The following is a 20,790-nucleotide window of genomic DNA, read 5'->3' as shown; positions in this document are numbered from 1 at the left end:
TTCCAACTACCACAGCAAAATGAGTCATATAAAATAACAAGCAGGACAGAACACCAACGTTTCACTAGAGACGCACTGACCATGTTACCAAACAGGGTGACGAAATGTTTGCAACCAAACCCACTGGCTCGGTGAGCATATCTACTACCTCATCCACAACCCAAGTTACAAATCTTCTCGAAAACTTTAAACACCTTAAATCAACTAACTGACCTCTCTGCCAAGGAAAAATAGGTTTTTCCTTAGCACTCTATCCAAGCCAGTCATTATTTTGTACACCTCACTTAAGGTCGACCGTTAGACTTGTACGGACACAAAGAATTCTCCAGCATATGAAAACAAAGGAAAGTTTACATGAATCACCAAGGTCATGATGTTCCATTGACTTGATAAAGATTTATAGGAACCACACTACTTTATTATCAATGCAGTGCTGAGGTGAATAGGATATTTGACACTTAGAAGGAATTACAACTAACCATCAAATGGAGTTGGCAAGGGAACAATGATCACCCAACATCATAAGTATCTGCCCCATGGTTAGTGGCCAGAAGCATTCAGACAACTGATTCGCACAGGGTAAGCTACCAGGTCCTAGAAACTAGGTATATCAACAATTGCTCAGGATCAGAAGACAGTCCTCATCAAGCATTGAATGAGACAGTCCTCAACAGGGAGCTATATTTTCTAGACAGAGGATGGAATAGAAGAGAAAGGGAAAGTCCTGGCAATGAGTTCCCCACCACTTTGGCTAAATGGGAGGATGCTGCTTTGAAGCCAACAACATGCCATAAGTCTGTTTGCCCTCTTGTATCAGGGAACTATTCTCAATTGCCACAGTTCTATGTTTTGTCTAACTCATATAATACCTAAACTGCTGTTTCTTAGTAAATGGTCAAATGCCTATTTAGATACCTGTGATCACAAACTCGCAAAATCTAACAACTGGAGATAGCAAAAACTTCAGATGCTGGAGTCAAAGTCAACACAGTGTGGAGGTGAAGAAGGGTCCTGACCCGAAATTTCAACTTTCCTGCTCTGCCGATGCTGCCTGGCCTGCTGTGTTCTTCCAAATCAAACAATTGAACTTATGATAATGCTATGTAATGAAAAAGTTATCTTGAATGTAATTCAAGAATTTTGTTCCCTCTGGTGTCTCAAACTGTTCGTATCCAAGAATGATGTACTGGAGATAGAGGAGCAGACCTGTCGGCAGATCACGGAAAGATGTAAAAACAACAGGGTTGTTAAAGTGGATGATTTTAACTTCAGCAATATTGACTGGGCCTCCCTTACTGCCGGGGCTTAAATAGGGCAAAATTTGTCAGGTGCATTCAGGAGGCCTTCTTGACACAATACGTAGATAGTCCAACTAGGAAAGGGACCATATTAGACCTCGCATTGGCGAATGAACTTTCAGTGGGGAAGCATTTTGGAAACAGCAATCATAATTCCTTAAGTTTTAAGATAGTCATGGAAAACAATATGACTGGTTCGTGAGTGATAGTTCTAAATTGGGGAAGGCTAATTACAACAGCATTCGGCAGGAACAGGAAAAATTGGATTGGGAGCAGCTAATTGAAGGTAAATCATGCAAGGCTTTTAAAACCCAGTTGACCACAGTTCAAAGCCAGCATGTTCCTGTAAGGATGAAAGATAAGGATGGCAACATTTGGCAAGATTGGATGATAGTAAGATTAAGGAGGGATATGTTGATTTTCCAGGGCTTGTCAATATTAAGGTGGTGGTTTTGGGTGTCTTGAAAAACATTTAGGTAGGTAAGTCCCCAGGGCCTCATGAGATCCATCCCAAGATACTGAAGGAAGCAAGGGAGGAGATTGCTGGGGCCTTGACAGAGATTTCTGTATCCTCTTTAGTCACAGGTGAGGTCCATTAGACTGGAGAATAGTCAATGTTGTTCCTTTGGCTAAGAAGGACAACAGGGATAATCCAGGAAATTGTAGACCGGTGAGCCTTACATTAGTGATGGGGAAATTATTGGAAAAGATTCTGCGGGACAGGATTTACGCACATTTGGAAAATAGACTTATTGGGGATAGTTAACATGGCTCTGTGGGGGAGGTCTTGTCTCACAAATATGATTTGAGTTTTTTGAGAAAGTGACAAAAGAGGATTGATGATGGTAGGGCAGTGGATATTGTCTGCATGACTTTACTAAAGCATTTGACAAGGTTCCTCATGGCAGGCTGGTCCAGAAGATTAAGTCAAATGGGATCCACAGTGAGTTAAGTTGTATTCAAAATTGGTTTGGGCATAGAAGACAGAGCAGTTGTGGAAGGGTGCTTTCTGACTGGAAATCTTTGAGCAGTGTTGTTCCGCAAGATCAGTACTGGGACCCCTGTTGTTTTGTAATGCATAAAATGATTTGGATGAAAACGTTGGTGGTCTGATATGTAAGATTGCAGATGACACAAAAACTGTTGCAGTTGTGGATAGTGAAGAATGTTGTCAAAAGATGCAGTAGCATATAAATCATATCAATAGGAATGTTAGGCAGAGAAACAGTATCCATTCAAGTACAAGGTGATGCATTTTGGGAGGAAAGTAAACAGTTAATGGCAAGACCCTTAGAAGCATTGATATACAGAGGGATCTTGGAATGCAAGTCCACAGCTCCCTGAATGTGGCAAAACAAGTTGATCAAGGTTAGGGTTAAGTAAAGGTGGCAAATAGCATGCTTGCCTTCATCCCTCTGGGCATTGAGTAACAAGATGGCAAGTCATGTTGCAGCTTTATAAAGCTTTTGAAGTAATGTGCAGTTTTGGTCGCCTCATTATAGGAAGTATGTGGAGACTTTGGAAAGGGTACAAACAAAAAGGTTTACCAGGATAGTAGGAACTGCAGATGCTGGAGAAGGGTCTAGGCCCGAAACATCAGCTTTCCTGCTCCTCTGATGCTGCTTGGCCTGCTGTGTTCATCCAGCTCTACACCTTGTTATCTCAGATTTACCAGGATTTTGCCTGGATTGGAGTGTATAGGTTATAAAGAGAGGTTAGACAACCTTGGATTGCTTTTGCTGAGCATGAGAGGCTGAGAGGAGAGCTGATAGATGTATATAAAAATTATGAGAAGCATGGTAAGGTGGACAATCGGAGTCTCTTTCACAGGGTGAAAATGTCAAATACGAGGGCGCACAGGTTTAAGGTAAGAGGGGAATGTTTAAAGGAGATGTGCGAGGAAAGTTTTTTCTTTTACACAGAGGGTGAAAAATGCCTACAACACGCTGCCAAGGAAGCTGGTAGAAGTAGATATGATAGCAATGTCGAAGAGGCATTTGGATAGATACATGAACAAGCAGGGAAGAGAGGAATATGGACTGTGCACAAGCAGGTGGGATTAGTTTAGAATGGCACCAAGGTTGGCAAACATGATGGGCTGAACAGCCTGTTCCTGTGTCATATGGTTCTAATGTTCTATGTAAACCAGCATACTGCTACCAAAGGAAATTCAACACTTTAGTTTTAGCTTAGAACTATTTTATAAAACAAACATTCATACCTCCATCCTGTGGTTCAAAAACCTGGCAAGATATCTAGAAATCCTACAGATCCACTCCATTAATACAGAATTCTATTGCCAACTTCAAAATCTGACAAGCTTCCCGAGTACAATAAATGCAACAGTTCTTACTGTGTCATTTTCATTGCAAAGAATTGCTCAGTTGTTAGTACTAAGTTGATAAGAATGTTACCAGCACCATTATGCTACAGATGATTCAATATCTTTGATATGACCACACAGCTGTTATTTTACTGACAATAACACCTAGAGGGAAAAAAAACACAAATCTGTTTCAAATCCTGAGAAGTCCCAACTGCAGCAAGTCGCATATATTTAAACAAAATAATAGGAGAAATATGAGCACAAGTTTTCCCATCAGAGTTTTTTATAAATTCACATGGGACGTAGGCATCACTGACAGGGCCAGCATTTATTGCCTGTCCTTTGTTGCTAATGGTGATGGCAAGCTGCCTTTTTGAACTGCTCCAGTCCAGGTGCTGTAGGTAGACCCATAATACTCTTACGGAAGGAATTCCAAGATTGTGACCCAGCAATAGTGAAGGAACAGCAATATATTCCCAAGTCAGGATGGTGAATGGCTTGGAGGGCAACTTGCAGATAGTAGTGTCCCCATGTATCTACTGTACTTGTCCTTCTACATGGAAGTGGTTGCAAGTTTGGAAGGTGCTGTTTAAGGATCTTCGATGAATTTCTGTAGCGCATCTGAGCATCAGTGGTGAATGGAGTGGATGTGATGCCAAATGAGTTGCTTTGTCCTGGATGGTGTCAAGCTCCTTAAGTGTTGTTGGAGCTGCATCCATCCAGGCAAGTGGGGAGTATTCCATCAAACACCTGACCGTGCCTGGTTGATGATGGACAGGCTGTGGGGAGTCAGGAGGGGAGATACTTGCTGCAGTATTCCTAGCCTCCGACCTGCTCCTGTAGCCACTGTGTCTGTGATGAGTCCAGTTGAATTTCTGGTCAATGGCAACCCAGAGGTCATTGACAGTGGGGGATTCAGTGATGCCCACTGAATGTCAAGGGCAGTGCTTAGACTGTCTTTTATTGGAGATGGTCATTTACCAGCATGCGTGTTACTTGCCACTCATCAGCTCATGTCTGGATATCGTTCAGATCTTGGTTCATTTGTGTCTGTTATATCTGCCTTCTTCTTAGGCAGACTCTCTAGATTAAGAATGACTTGCTTCCACTTTTATTTGATGGATTCTAAAAGGACAAATTGGTTCTGCAGACTGCATATTGAACCTATCAAATGCAGGGTAAGTGAGGGGTTCAGAGGTTTGTGTGCTCAGCTCAACACGATAACTATGTCACTGAATGTTCCCAGCAAATGTCTCAATGTATATGACACATTCTCAAATCAGTTTTAATCCATTCTATTTGGTCATAAGCCAGGGAGATCAATAAGTTGACAAGAACATTTGACCTCTTCAGGGATGCAGGGAGGGCATCTTTCCACTGGTGTCTCAAGAGTCTCCTGGCATGACCAAGTTCTGAGTCGATCAGATACTTTGGAAATCTGGCATTCGTGATATATATGAAATGTCTCACCCAGCAGAGCTGATGGAGTGATTAGTGCCTCCATGGGAAGTATACTGGATTGAGAGAGGACATGGCTGTTGGGCCATCTTTCTTGCCATGAGATTTGGAGCATCTTTGCATCCCTGGAACAATTCTGACACTTACAGCAATTTAAGATGTCAAAGAAGCCAACTACAGTGATTCTCTGACAATCCTGCAAGCTGACAAAGTCAGGAGTGAGTTGCTCAACAACATGCACAGAATAACCATTATGTTCACCAGTATTAAAACATCCTCTACTATTCTGAACTCAAACAAATTTCACAATATTTTTTCTGTTCATCATACCACCTTCAGACAACTTCAAATCTTTCAGAGACCACATCTGCGAATGTTATGAGCATTTTTTTTCCCCTCGAGGAAGACCTTCCTTTTGGAGTTTTAATAAACCACTCTTTGGAGGAGAGATAAATCAAAAAGGAGATGGGCAGATGAATAACTGGAGGCATAAAACACTTATCACAGCGAAGCATGGTTTAATTCATGGTTAAACATCATTTCATATGAGCACAACTAGCAACCAGAAGCCATATTCTATACCATGTATGTCCTTGACAAAAAGTTCTTTGCTCTTGTTATATTGTAACGTTGAATTGCCTAGTAAGCATGCAGTCGAGATTATTGCAAGGGTGTTATCTCAGCTGGACTGGCTTAATGTCTTAATATAATTGTTCAATGGAATAGGACATTTCAGAGGCACAATTAAACTACTGGCACACTCTATTGAACCAGAATGAAGATCGAATGCATTGGTGCATGTGCCATATGCCACTGGGTAGTTAACTACAACTAATTCTCATGTATGTTGATTATTCGAGGTTTACCTGCAAGACTAGCTCTAAGTTTGCTGATGAGAATTACATTAGTTTTCATGATTTTTATGGACTTCCTGCTAAACAATGTTCTAACAAACTTCTATATGGAAGTGGTTGTAGGTTTGGAAAGTGCTGTTTAAGGTTCTTCAATGAATTTCTGCAGGGGGCTTTCAGGTGGAACGAGGAGTCAAATATTGCTCGCCTATTTAAATCAAGGTAAGGGGAAAATGATGACATCATGATAATATCACTGGTCTTATAATCCAAAAAGCCCAAAAATACATGAGGATATAGGTTCAAATCCAACCAAATGGTGAAATTTGCATTCAATAGGAATCTGGAATTAAAAACTAGCCTAACGACAACTATGTATCAATTGTTGTAAAAACTCATCTGATTCACTGATGTCCTTCAAGGAAGAAACTCTTGTGTTTACCTGGTCTACATGTGACCCCAAAACGATGTGGTTGACTCCCAAATTCCCTCTGGCAAGTTACAGATGGACAATAAATGCTGACCTTCTCATGTGATAAGCACATTCCATGAACAAATGAAGAAATGCTACAAACCTCTTTCACGAATTGGGTAGTGAAAGTCAAGGCACCCTAGGCACCAGCGACCATGCAGTTTGAAAGGGAGAAGCTTGCGTCTCAGACTTCTAAACCAAATAAGAGCACATGTGTGAGCTGAAGTGAACTGGGATACCAGACTACGGGATAGATCAAGAAAGACAGAGTGGCATAGATTTAAGGGGATATTTTGGAATAATTATATTTCCACTATCAAAAAATGTTCTCATCGGAAGATCTATCACCCATGGTTAAGAGTTGGATAATCAAAACTTGAAGGAAAGCATAACACTACAAAGATGAGCAGTTGAGTCAGATGATTAGACAGCGTGTAAAGAATGGTACAGAATGACTTGACAGTTAAACAGGAGGAATGAATTAGAGCTTGAGAGGAAGCTAACTAGGAATTTAGTGTTTTTAGTGTTTTGAATTTGGAAAAGGAAGGCGAAAGTAAAGTGAATGTTGGTCCACTATAGAGTGAGAATGGAGAGTTAAAGATTGATAATGAGGAAATGGCAGAGAAATGAATGAATACCTTGCTCCTGTCTTCACTATACAGGAGACAAATTATTTCAGTAATAGCTCAAACTAAACAAATGGAAGGGCAAGAGAAACTTGACAAAATTACAATCAAGAGAAAAGTTGTACTGAGCAAACTGATGGTGATACAGTTGCCAAGTCTCTGGGTCCAGATAGAATGCACCCTCAGGTCTTAAAAGAGGTTGCATTGATAATATTTCAAAATTCTGCAGACTCAGGAAAGATTCCATTGCACTGGAAAGTACAAATGTAAATGTAAATCATACTCTTTAAAAAGAGGGAAGGAGGAACCTATAGGTTAGTTTGACCTGTGGTGGGGAACAGAATAGAATTGGTCATTAAAGAGATTATAGGTATGCAGTTAGAAAAACTCTTGGCAATTACCAAGTACCAAAATGGTTTCAGAAAAAGGAAATCATGTTTAACCAATCTATTTGCATTTTCTTTGAAGGAGTAACAGGCACTGTGGATAAAGGGAAGCCTGTGATTCTACTATACATATATTTCCAGATGGTATTTGAATGTCACATTGCAGAAAATAAAAATTCATGATGTAGGGGTTAGCATGTTAGTACTAACTGAAGATTGAATGGCTGGCAGAAAGCAGAGAAGGCTTAAACAGACTTTTGTCTGACTAGCAGGATGTGATGAGTGGGACTGCACAGGAGTCTCTGCTGCAGCCTCTGTGTTTTACAATTTACATCAATGACTTTAAGAGAAGCAAAGGTATAGCAGGCACATTTGCAGATGGCACTACGATGGGCAGGAATGTATATCATGAAGAAGACATAAGGAAGTTGCAGATGGACACAGGTTAAACGAGGAGGCAAAAAATCCAGCAGGAAGAGTTTAAGGTCAGAAAATAAGGGGCATAGGTTTAAGGTGAGAAGGGAAATATTTAAAAGAGATCTCAGACACAACATTTTCACATGGAGGTTGGTGCATATATGGAACCAGCTGCCAGAGGAAGTGGTAGAGGCAAGTACAATGCAACATTTATAAAGACATTTGGATAGGTACGTGGATAGGAAAGGTTTAGAAGGATATGGGCCAAACACAGGCAAATGGAACTAGTTAGGAAATCTGGTCAGCATGGATAAATTGGGCCAAAGGACCTGTTTCCATGCTGTATGACTCGATGATTGAAAATTTAAAGGCATGCAATATAGCAAAATTACTTTAAGGACACCGAATGCAGTGTAGATAATTGTATTGGCTATTTTATCACAGCAGGATCTTCCAAACGCCAATGACATGAACTTATTTTTGTTGCTGTCATTCGGAAAAAAAAATTGTTCATAACATATCAAAGCATCACATTTTGCATATTTAGTGTCACTACAATTATTGGGCTGGACAATGGGAATTCTAGTTTAATTTTCCCACTGCAATGTTTATCTGTACACTTGGAGGGGAACTGAAGAACTAGAAGGAACAGGTGTAGACAATCAATCTAATGAACCTACTGTGAGCTGCCAAAACGCAACTATATCCCTCCTCATACAAAGGGGACCAAAATTATATTCAATACTCCATACTAATGCCTTGTACAATTGCAGCAACACTTCCATACTTTTAAACTCTATTCTTTTGGCGATAAATGCCAAAATTCCATTTGCCTTCTGTGTTACCTGCTGTATTTGCATAATATTTTCCTGCAATTCATACAAGTGGCGATGTCCCCGTGCACTGATGCCCTTGTTGTTCCCAGTAATAGAGGCTGTGGGTTTAGAAGGTGGTGTCAGATGTTGCACACTGCTGCCAGTGGTGGGGACAGTGAATGTTGAAGGTGTGACAAGGGGTGCCAATCAAGTGAGTTGCTTTGCCTTGGATGATGTCAAGCTTCTGGAGTCGTGTGTTGAGCAAGTGGAGAGTGTGTCATTACACGTTTGACTTGTGTCTTGTAGATGGTGCTTTAGGCTTTCAAGCGTAAAGTAGAGAATTACTTGCTATATAATTCCCACACTCTGACCAACTCTTGTAACAATGGTGTTTATATGGCTGGTCCAGTTCACTTTCTGGATAACAGAGGGTTGAGAGATGGTAATTCCATTGAATATCAAGGAATGATGGTTGGAGTCTTTTGTGTTGGGTGGTCACCGCCTGACAGTTAAGCAGCGAGAAACATTTGCACCATACAACATCCAAATCCCAAATGTTGTCCAGGTCTTGCTACAATTTGACATGGCCCATAGTTCCAAGTTTCTAACCTGCTCTCATAGCCACAACACGTGGCAACTACAGTTGTGTTCCTGTTCAATGTCAGTAATCCCAAAGAATTTCAAGGAGAGCTTGCTAGATACTCTCTTGTTGGAGACGGTCATTGCCTGGCCCTTTTGTGGAACAAATGTTACCTTCTAATTCTAACTGCTAATCAGTTCTCAATACACACAGACACAGACTATTTCTTTATCTAAGGATTTGTGAATGGCACTGAACACTATGGAAACAAGAGTGAGATTTCACTATTTCTGTCTCATGACAAAGAAAAGGTTATTGATGAAGCAGTTGAAGAGATTTGGGCCTGGAGGCAGTGTCACAATGAACCCCTGCAGCAAAGTCCTGAGATAATTGGTTTCCAGCAGCCAAAAGTATCTTTCTTTGTATTTGGTATGACTCTAACAGGTGTTGGAGACAGAGCAACCAGTGGCAGCACTATTATAAATATTGAAAATGGTAATATTCAAACCAATAGTTTGATGTAATGTCTGGCAAATAAGAATATAATGCACAGAAATGTGAAATTGTCTATTCTGGCAGGAAGAATAGAAATGCATATTATCTATATAGCAAGACAGTGCAGAGCTGTGATGCAGAGGGATCTGATTGCCCAAGTGCCCAAATCACAAAAGGTTTGTATACATGCACAGTAGTCACTCAGAAGAGTTGACAGAATGTCATTATTGTATTCAATTTCCCCTCATAATAAACAAAGTGGCTATATTTCAGTTATACAAAGCATCAGTTGGGCCACATCTGGAGTACATGTACAGTGTCAGTCTCCTTATTTAAGGAAGGATGTCAATGCAATGGAAGCAGTCCAGTCCAGAGAAGGTTTCCTAGATTAATGCCTGGACTAGGTGAGGTTTTGGCAGGGTGGATGTGAAAACAATGTTTCCTCTTTGGAAGAATCTGAAACTAGGGCTCACTTGTTTAGGAAAGAGATGAAGAGATTTCTTTTGTGTTGAGGGCGTTAAGAAATTCTCTTCCTCGAAGAACGGTGGAAGCAGAGTCTTCGAATATTTTTAAGCAAGAGGGAATGAGTAGGTGGAAATGTAATCAGATTCAGCCATTATGTTATTGAGGGGTTGAGCAGCCTAGACCGACAGCCAATATGTACGTTTTCAACACCTACGGTTTTAATAATTTCATTGTCTACTCCTTCCCTCCACCACCTACACCAGCAAGATTAGCAGCCACAGAACCCCTAACCAGCTAATTTGGTTGAGTTTGAAAGTTTTTAAATAAAGTTTATTAGCCCACTCCATTTTCTGTCCAAATCCAAAGTCTAAAATATTGTTCTGTTAAATTTAGAATTTTTGTATTACAGTCAGAGGTTATATGGACGAGCAAAAGAATAAATTGTTCTGAAGAGTCATATTGGACATGAAACATTAATTCTGTTTCTCTCTTCAAAGTTCTCCAGCACTGTTTTTATTTCAGATCTCTAGCATCTGCAGAAATTGGCTTTTATTCTTACTTTGTTTAGATTGCTTGTCTTAACTTTTATTCTTGTATCTACATGGCATATGATTATTGAGGATGGCATTTGAGCAATAGAGTTGAAATTGATTCAGGAGATCAGTATATAGAATCAGTTTGGGTGGAGATGAGGAATAGTAGGGGAAAGAAGTCAATAATGAAAGTAGTCTCCAGGCCCTGTAATAGTAAGCACAAAGTGAGACAAAATATACAAGAAGAAATGTTAGTTGCTTGTAATAAAGGGACAACTATAAGCATGATTGAGTTTATCTTCCAGAAAAATCAGATTGACAGTATTAGCCTGGTTGAAGAGTTCATAGAATGCTTATGAGGTAGTTACCTATTAGCAGCATTTCTGGAACTGACCAGAGGACAGGTTGAATCTTAAATCCAGTTTGGAAGGTTAAAGACTGGGGCCAAGACTGGCACTTTAAACCTAAATAATGGCAGAACAATACAGATGCAGTGGCAAACATTCAAAGAATATTTCAGAGTATCCAAAAAAATGTATTTCTCCTGTAAAGAAAATTTCTAAAGACAGATCTACCATCCATGGTTAACTGAAGAAGTTACGGAAAGCATCACCCTCCCTTCAGCCTTCTCTGCTATAAATTTAGGTCTGCTGTGCTCTTCAAAAGAGGATACAAAAAAAAATCATTCCAGCTGCAACTGTAAATCACAAGAGAAGTAATACTAAGTGAACTGATGAAGCTTCAGGCCGGTAAGTCTCTGGGTCCAGATGAATTTCATCTTAGGGTCTTAGAAGAGGTTGCTAATGAGGTAGCAATTGTGTTGGTGCTAATGTTACAAAATTCCTGGGATTCACGAAAGGTTCCATCAAACTGAAAAATAACAAATATAAACCCTTTATTCAGGGCAACAGGGAGGCAGAAATCAGGTAAACTATAGGCCAGTTAGGTTGAGATGGTGGAAATGACATTAAAGGGCTTGTAGCTGCATGATTAGAAAAACTCAAGGTGATCAGGAAGAGTCAATATTGTTTTGTCAAAAAGGGAAATCATGTTGAATTAATTTATTGTGGGTCTTTGAAGGAGTAACAAAAGCCGTGGATAATGGGAAACCTGCATATATACTATACTTGGATTTCCAGAACAAATAGGAATTAGGAGTAGGACTAGGCAATTTGGACCTTTGAGCCCACTCCACCATGCAAATGAAAGTATTTGTTAAGGTGCTATTCAGACTTTTATTGTGGAAAACAATAACTTATGGCACAGGGAATAACATATTAGGCATGGATAAAAAATTGGCTGCCTAGCAAAAAAAGTATCCCTAAGTGGGTCTTTCTACTTTTGATAGTGTGTAATGAGTGGAGTCCCACGCGGCTGAACTGGGCATCAATGGTTTACAATTTACATAATGATTTAGTGAGGGCAGCAAAGGTACGGGGGCCAAATTTGCAGATAAGACCAAGATAGCCAGGAAAGTATGCTGTGAATAAGACACAAGAAAATGGCAGGTGGACGTGGACTGATTGAGTGAGCAAAAAGTTGACAAACAGAATATAAATGTGCGAAAATATGAAGTTGTTCGCTTTGGCAGGAAATAATAAAACAAAAGCAGCATTACTTAAACGAATAATAACTTCAGAATTCCAAGATGCAAAGAAATTTAGATGTTCTGGTGTATGAGTCACAAAAGTCAGCATGCAGATACATCATATAATCCAGATAGCTAGTGGGATGCCAACATATATTTCAAGAGGAACTGAAAGTAAGGATATCTAAACAGAAATGTCTTCTTCTGACTTGAAGATATTGGACTCGAAACATTCTTTTTCTCTCTCCACAGATGCTGCCAGATCCACTGAGTATCTCCAACATTTTCTGTTTTTGTTTCAGAATTCCAATATTCACAGTATTTTGGTTTTATTTAAAAAGAAAGCATATCAGTTATAAGACCACATCTGGAATGCTGTATGCAGTTTTGGTCTCTATTTCAAGAAGGATGTAAATCCATTAGAACCATTTTAGACGTGGTTTACTAGATTGACATCTGGAATGAGCAGGTTGTTACCTGGATAGGTTGGACAGGCTTGGCTTGTTCCCAACGAAGTTTAGAGGAGTGACTGAAGTGTATAAACCAGGGAACTATAGATGGGTATATGAATTAGAAGAGTTTGGAGGGACATGGGCCAAATGTTGGCAAATAGGACTTGATTAATTTAGAGTTGGACCGAAGGTCTGTTTCCATGCTGTATGACTCTGACTTGATACTGAATGGTTTTAACAAGGTGAATGTGGAAAGGATGCTTCCTCTTGTGGGCGAGTCCTGTCTTATTAACAAAGAGAAGGTCAGGTTTTGCTCTTTCTCTAATAGGAACATTTACATATAGATAAAGAAAATGTTCTTGTTAAGGTGGTAAGGAAAAGCCAGGGAATTATAGACCAGTGAGCCTGACATCAATGGTGGGCAAGTTGTTGGAGGAAATCCTGAGGGACAGGACTTACATATTATTTGGAAAGGCAAGGACTGATTAGGGATAATCAACATGGCTGTGTGTGTGGGAAATCATGTCTCACTAACTGGCTTGACTTTTTGAAAGAATAACGATGAGAGTTGATGAGGGCAGAGCATGGACTTCAGTAAGGCAGTCAACAAGGTTCATCATGGTAGACTGGTTAGCAAGGTTAGATCACACGGAATACAGGGGGAACTAGCTATTTGGATATAAAACTGGCTCAAAGGAAAAAAACAGAAGGTGGTGGCGAGGGTCGCTTTTTAGACTGGAGGGCCCGTGATCAACTGTGTGCCACAAGGATTGGTGCTGGGTCCACTGCTTTTTATCATTTATATAAATGATTTAGATGTGAACATAGGAGGTATGGTTAGCAAGTTCGCAGATGACATTAAAATTGGAGGTGTAGTGGACAGCGAGTACGGTTACCTCAGAGTACAATGGTCTCCCTCCTACAGGAAGGATGTTGTGAAACTTGAAAGTGTTCAGAAAAGATTGACAAGGATACTGCCGGGGTTGGAGAGTTTGACCTATAGGGAGAGGCTGAATAGGCTGGGGCTATTTTCCCTGGAGTGTCGGAGGCTGAGGGGTGACTTTATAAAGGTTTATAAAATCATGAGGGGCATGAACAAGGTGAATAACCAAGGTCTTTCCCCGGGGTGGGCTGCAGTCCAAAACTAGAAGGTATAGGTTTAAGGTGAGAGAGGGCAAAGATATAAAACGGACCTAAGGGGTAACGTTTTCACGCAGACACTGGTGCATGTATGGAATGAGCTGCCAGAGGAAGTGCTGGAGGCTGGTATGATTACAACTGAACAAATATACGAATACAAAGGGTTTAGACGGATATGGGCCAAATGCTGGCAAATGGGACTAGATTGATACAGGATATCGGGTCAGCTTGGACCAAAGGGTCTGTTTCCATGTGTATATCTCATGACTCTTATGACATTTAACAAATTCTTCACCATTCAAACCTTTAACACCATGGTAGTCCCAGGCAATGTCTGGAAATTTAATCACCTACTGTTAAAACCTTTTTATTCTTACATGTATCTGAAATTTCTCTCGATATTTGTTTCTCAATTTCCCTCTGACCATTGGGTGATCTATATACAATCCCATCAAGGTGATCATTCCTTGTTTATTTCTAATTTCAACCCATACATGTTCACATGACAATTCTCTCAGAAATACCTTTTCTAGTTAGAATAGTCATGCTTTCCTGAATCAAAAACACCATTGCCCCTCCTCTTTTGCCTCTCTTTCTACCCTTCCTTTATAATTGGTTAGGGATAGTCAACATGGTTTTGAGTGAGGGAAATCGTGTCTCACAACTTTGATTGAGTTTCCTGAGGAACTAACCACGAAGACTGATGCATTCAGAGTGGTAGACATTGAACAAAAACAAAGTTCTGAGGAAGGGTCACCGGACCCGAAACGTTAACTCTGTTTTCTCCTTCACAGATGCTGCCAGACCTGCTGAGCTTCTCCAGCAACTTTGTTTTCATTCCCGATTTACAGCATCCGCAGTTCTTTTGGTTTTTATTAGAGTGATAGATATTGTTTACTTGGACTTTAGTAAAGCCTCTGACAAGGTTCTGCATGGTAAAGTAATTAATAAAGTTAGATCACATGGAATTCAGGGTGAGCATGCCAATTGGATTCAAAATTGGCTTTACAGGAGTCAGAGAGTGATGGTGGAGTGTTGTTTTTCAGACTGGAAGCCTGTGACCATCAGTATTCCACAGGGATCGATGCTGGCTCCACTTTTAGATTTCATTCTCATCATTTAGATAAAAATATAGAAGGCATGGTTAGTAAACTTGCAGATGACACCAAGGTTGGTGATACAGTGGGCAGTGAAGAAGATTATCTAAGATTACAAAGAGATCTTGATCAATTGGGTCAATGGGCTGAAGAGTGGCAGATGGAGTTTAATTTGGATAAATACGAGGTATTGCATTTTAGTAAAACAAACAATGTATAAATAATGGTAGGGCCTTGGGTGGTATTGCAGAACTGAGAGACTTGAGTTCAGATATATAATTCTTTGAAGTTTGCATCTCATATAATAGATAGGGTGATCAAGAAGGCATTTAGCACATTTTCCTTCATTGCTCAGACCTTTGTGTATAGGAGTTGGAATGTTATGTTGAGGTTGTACAGGGCATTGGTGAAGACTCTTTTAGAATACTGTGTGCAGTTCTGGTTGCCCTGTTATAGGAAGCTTATGACTAAGCTGGTGACGGTTCAGAAGAGATTTGCCATAATGTTGCCAGTAACTGGAGGTTTGAATTATGGGGAACAGGCTAGATCGGCTGTGACTTTTTTCACTGGAGCATAGAAGTTTGAGGGGCGACCCTGTAGAGGTTCCTAAAATCATGAGGGGTATAGATAAGGTGACTGGCAGGTGTCTTTTCCCTAGGAAGGGGGATTTCAAGACTACAGGGCACATTTTTAAGGTGAGAGGAGAAAGATGTGAAAACGACAAGAGGGGCATTTTTTTAAAAAACAGACAGTGGCTCATGTGTGCAATGAACTTCCAGAGGAAGTGGTGGTTGCAAGTACAGTTACAACATTTAAAAGACATTTAGACAAGTACATGAATAAGAAATGTTTGGAGGGACATGAGCCAAGCTCAGGCAGGTGGGACTAGTTTAATCTGGGATTGTGATCAGCATAGACAGAAGGGTCTGCTTCCATGCTGTATGACTCTGTGACTCTATGACTCTAGTGGAAACGGTTCCAAAATTAAGGGTTATCTGTTCTGAAAAGTTATGAGGACAAGTCAACACAGCAGGTCAGGCAGCATCGCAGGAGTACGAAAGTCGACATTTCATGTCGGGACCTGAACTGAAGAAGGGGCCCGAACCAGAAACATCGACTTTCCTACTCCTCTGATGGTGCCTTACCTGTAGTGTTCCTCCAACTCCACATAGTGTTGACTCTGACTCAGACTCCAGCATTTGCAGTTCTTGCTATCGCAGAGATGAGGACAATTTTTTTCCCTCTCAGAAGATGTACAAGTTTGGAACTCTCTGCCTCAGAACATGGTGAAGCCAAGGTCATTTAATATTTTGAAGGCTGAGCTAAATAGATTCTTGTTAGGCTGGGGGACCAAATATCAATTATAGATAGATAAGAATGTGGATCTAAAAACAAACAAACAAACAAACAAACAAACAAACAAACAAACAAACACACGAACAGTTTATGCAGCAGAGCAGGTTTACAGGCCGAATTGTCTACTTCTGCACCTATTTCATATGCCCCATTCAATTCTGTAATATTCATATTTATGGCCTTGTACCTAGGTGAAGAAAAATCTACGTACAACCATCTACATCAGGTTCAAGTGAACTCACCAGTTACAAGCACTAGTAGGCGTCAGTGTGTGTTTGAAAACTTTATGTTCCGATACACACATTGCCGTAAACAGACTACCAATATTGCATTTTACTATCAGAGGATTTGGCTCACGATGCTCTTTTAATCAATTTCAACAACATTTAGACAGCTACAAGGAAAGTTTATAAATAAAGCATCCTACATACCAGAATGAACTGACCAATTAGTGTGTAAAGCAGAATTTAGGTTAATTAATACGCCTAGTATCCCATCCACATGTGAAAAACGTTCCTTCTTCAACTTATTTGAAACGTGCTCCCTGGTCATGATTGGATGCTGAACAACATTGCAGCAACCCCCACCCCAACAAGTCATTGCGATTCAGCTAGACCACGGAACAAGTTTTCAAGCTTCCAAGATGTTGATCTCCTCAGTATTTTGAATTATTGCACAATGCAACTAATCAAAGACAACAACAAAAAAAACAAACGCATTAATTGCCTAGAGGGCAGTTAAGAGTCAACCACAAAAGCATCGCCCCCACCATGGCTGATTTCTGACAACTCACCTGCCACCGGCTGTCCTCTCCTGGGACAATTCAGCCATCGCGGGGGGATTGCGCTGTTTGACATGCCGATATCTCACACCACCACAAGTTTTCTTGCTTCTGGCAGCAGAGGGGAGGAAAGGGGAAATGCCGCCACCCAGTCACTACCGGATCCTCGTTGCGCTCTTTCCCTCCTCAAATCACAAGCGAGTCCCCGGCTTGGAGGCCTTAGCCCGGCCCCTAATGTCCCGGTAAGCCCTGGGGTTTGTTGCTGCTGTCGATTTAAAAGCGAAAACCCGAGGAAACACCGCTGAAGCCGAGTCTGTATTTCCCGGGTGGTGATATGGTGGAAATCCGCTGTCGCTGGGGGAGCTCCTTTAAACCGTTGGCAGCGAGTAGGCTCCGCGCCGCCGGGCATTCGAGGGCAGAATGTGCACGCGCACGCGTGCCCTCTCTCCCATCGCGGCGCGCAGGCACGGCGCGCCCCCGCACGACCTTTTCCCCCAATCCCCCTGCTGTTTGGACTGTCGCAAAGTAACGTGTCCAAGCGCACCCCATCCCTCACGTGACAAGTCGGCAGTCACACCACAGCAGGTTATTAGCCCAACAAGTTTATTTGAAATCACAAACTTTGGAGGGTAGCCCCATCGCCAGGTGAAGTGTGAGACAAGTACATAAACACAGAATATATAAGCAGAGAGATCAAAAGATCATACAAATGGTGTAAGTGGAGTGTTAAGTAATAAGTCTCCGCAGGTGATCAAAACTGCCAGACAGTGTGAGTAAAATGTCATCAGCTGAATAACAAGTGAAGGGATGACCTATAATCTGACTAAATGAGGCAGAGAGATAATTACAAAAAATTAAAAATAAGGTGGTGCTGGAGACAAACCAAATGACTGTAATAACATGAAAGGTATGAGTCTAACTAAAGTAATAAGTAATCCAAAACTGTACAAACTGATTAAGGTAGAAAGATCATAATGATTTATTAAGGTGATGGTGTCAAAACAGGACAGTAAGAAAGATTTTACTGATATAGAACAGTGTGGTGGGGTCACATGTAGCAAGATCACAGTTGAGGCTGTATTCATGGGTACAAAACTTGGCTATCAGTTCAAAGGCAGCCTTTGAGATACACTACAATGCAGAATCACCAAGCAGAAACTGATAGTCAAGTTCTTAATTAGTTTGTACAGTTTTGGATTACTTAGCTTAGATCCTCAGCATGCAACTTTTTTTAAATTCATTCATGGAATGTGGGCATCGCTGGCTGCAGCAGCATTTATTGCTCAACATTAATTGCCTAGAGGGCAGTTAAGAGTCAACCACAGTGCTGTGAGTCTGGAGTCACATGTAGTCCAAGGATAGCAGATCTCCTTCCCTAAAGGGCATTAGTGAACCAGATGGGCTTTTCCTGACAATCAGCAATGATATCATAGTCATCAGTAGACTCTTAATTCTAGAATTTTATTGGCAGGATTCGAAACCCTGGACCCCAGAACATTACCTGGGTCTCTGGATTAATAGTCTAGCAATAGTACCACTAGGCCATCACCTACCCTCTTATACCTATTGTGTTGTTACAGTCATTCGGTTTGTCTCCAGCACTACCTTATTTTTAATTTTTTGTAATTATCTCTCTGCATCATTTTATCGGATGGGACTTGGGACTCCGAGATCTGGATTTTTTTTTCTTGCTTACCTTTAGGCTCTGTTAAATCTTTTAATTCTGGTTTTTGTAACCAAGTGAGCACTAGTGAATGGCGACTTTGTGCACTTTTCACTGTACTTACATATTCCCATACTTAGTATGTGATAAATAAATAAATCAAATCCCTTCCCTTGCTATTCAGCTGTTGACACTTTACTTACACTGACTGACACTTTTGATCACCTACAGAAACTTATTATTTGACACTCCACTCACACCATTTATATGTTCTTTTGAACTTTCTGCACTTGATCTCTCTGCTTATAAATTCTGTGTCTGTGTCCTTCTCTCTTATTTCACCTGACGAAGGGGCTACGCTCCAAAAGCTTGTGATTTCAAAAAAACCAGTTGGACTACAACCTGGTGTTGTGACTTCTGACTTTGTCCACCACAGTCCAACACCGCTACCTCCACATCATGACTCACATGACAAGTCAACATTCAGGAAATACACAAGCCTGCATTCTTGCAAATCTAAAACAAATTCGGTCATAATCTGATTGAATGGCAGAACAAACTTAACGAGTTGGATAGCTCACTCCTGCTCCTTGTCTGTATATTGACTAGGACCATTCAAGAAATTATTGGAAAACCATAACTAATGCATGCACTAGCTCTGCAACATGGAGCCATATTTCAAAAACTCTTTTCATTGGCAAAAGAACGAGTTACCAAAAGACACAGATTTAGGGTAATTCCCAAAATACCTACTGGCAACATGAAGTGAGAAATGGAGGGGTCTTGTGGTGCAGTGGTAGAATTTAACTTCAAGTATTATTTGCCCCAAAGGTATGTCAAAACACTTGATTAAAAGTGGCTTTTGGAGATTTTGTGGCATCAGGGGTAGCGTTCCTGCTCCCAGACATGATGACCACAGGAAGATTCAATCATAACAAAGACATAAGAGAAAATATGAATGCTGTAAGTTCATAAAAAGAAATAAACTGCCTGAAACAGTGGGGAAAGCAGGGTTCAATGACTATATTTGACAAAGATATACGGAAAGGGGAAGTAAGTGGAACTAATTGGATTCCTTTCAAAAAACACAAAGTCAAATTCTCTTCTGTTTTACTTTATGCTTAATCAGTTCTTTCAAATCTAGTTAATGAACCACAAGGGTGAGATATTCAAGCATTAGAACTAGTGAAGAGAAAGGACTGATTCATAATCTCAAATGTTTGACTTATAAGGAAAAATTGAGGACTGGAAAGGAGGCATCTAAGGTTATTCCTAACTGGTGTGAGAACAGTAGTTGTGACAATCTCCCTAGGAGTTGTTAATCTTTTTTAAAAAAATCTGATTACCTCAGTCCTTTGTTCTGGTTACTTTTCCAGTACTCCAAACTACTCCAGTTTCTTTTGCAATAACACTGAGAGGCCTACTGCCTTTAAACTTGACAATCTTCCATCTTCTAATCCCTCACAAAATTAAAACTGAATTTAAATCTCACCTACGTAACGGTCAATGATGAAAATAGCTTACAATGCAGGTCTTAACATTTATTTAACCACCTTCTGCAAACCACATGAGGTATACTCTGCAACTAACTTTTTGAGGAAATGTTTGTGACAAACTGAAACTAGAGAAACTGATTGAACTCTATCCATCACCAGGTTGATATAGCCTGCTCTGAACTATACTAAAATTGATGTTTAAATTAACTTGCAGTCTCAGAATAAGTTTAAAACTGAGATGAGGACGAGTTTTTATTCATTCAGACAATCATAAATCTTTGAAAGTCTGTACTCGAGAGAAGTGTGGAAAACGTAAGTTATTGAAAATATTCAAGAGCAAGATCAACAGACTTCCAGCTATTAAGAATAAAGGAAAATGAAGATACTGTGGGAAAATAATGTTGAGGTAGACCAGCCATGATCTGGTTGAGTGATAGAGCAGGCTTGATGAAGAAAGGGTTTCCTCCAGTTTTTCTTTAATTTATAATACCTTCT

General features: G+C 40.4%; 1 protein-coding gene across 1 annotated transcript in view; it reads right to left on the bottom strand.

Moving 5' to 3' along the window:
• LOC109911996 (mRNA-capping enzyme) overlaps positions 1-17,630 on the bottom strand; it is a gene marked incomplete at its 3' end in the record, with an annotated part of 41,040 nt that extends 23,410 nt beyond the window's left edge. The window contains exon 1 of the mRNA XM_048621456.1: positions 17,149-17,630. Within this exon, the coding sequence (XP_048477413.1) occupies positions 17,149-17,212 (64 nt within the window). The remainder of the gene's footprint in view (positions 1-17,148) is intronic.
• Between the last annotated feature and the right edge of the window lie 3,160 nt (positions 17,631-20,790).

This window comes from Rhincodon typus, unplaced genomic scaffold (assembly GCF_021869965.1).
Source record: "Rhincodon typus isolate 14 unplaced genomic scaffold, sRhiTyp1.1 hic_rhity00000681, whole genome shotgun sequence".
NCBI lineage: Eukaryota > Metazoa > Chordata > Chondrichthyes > Orectolobiformes > Rhincodontidae > Rhincodon > Rhincodon typus.
Note: the sequence above shows the minus strand (reverse complement) of the source record. Positions and strands in the feature narration are given on the sequence as shown.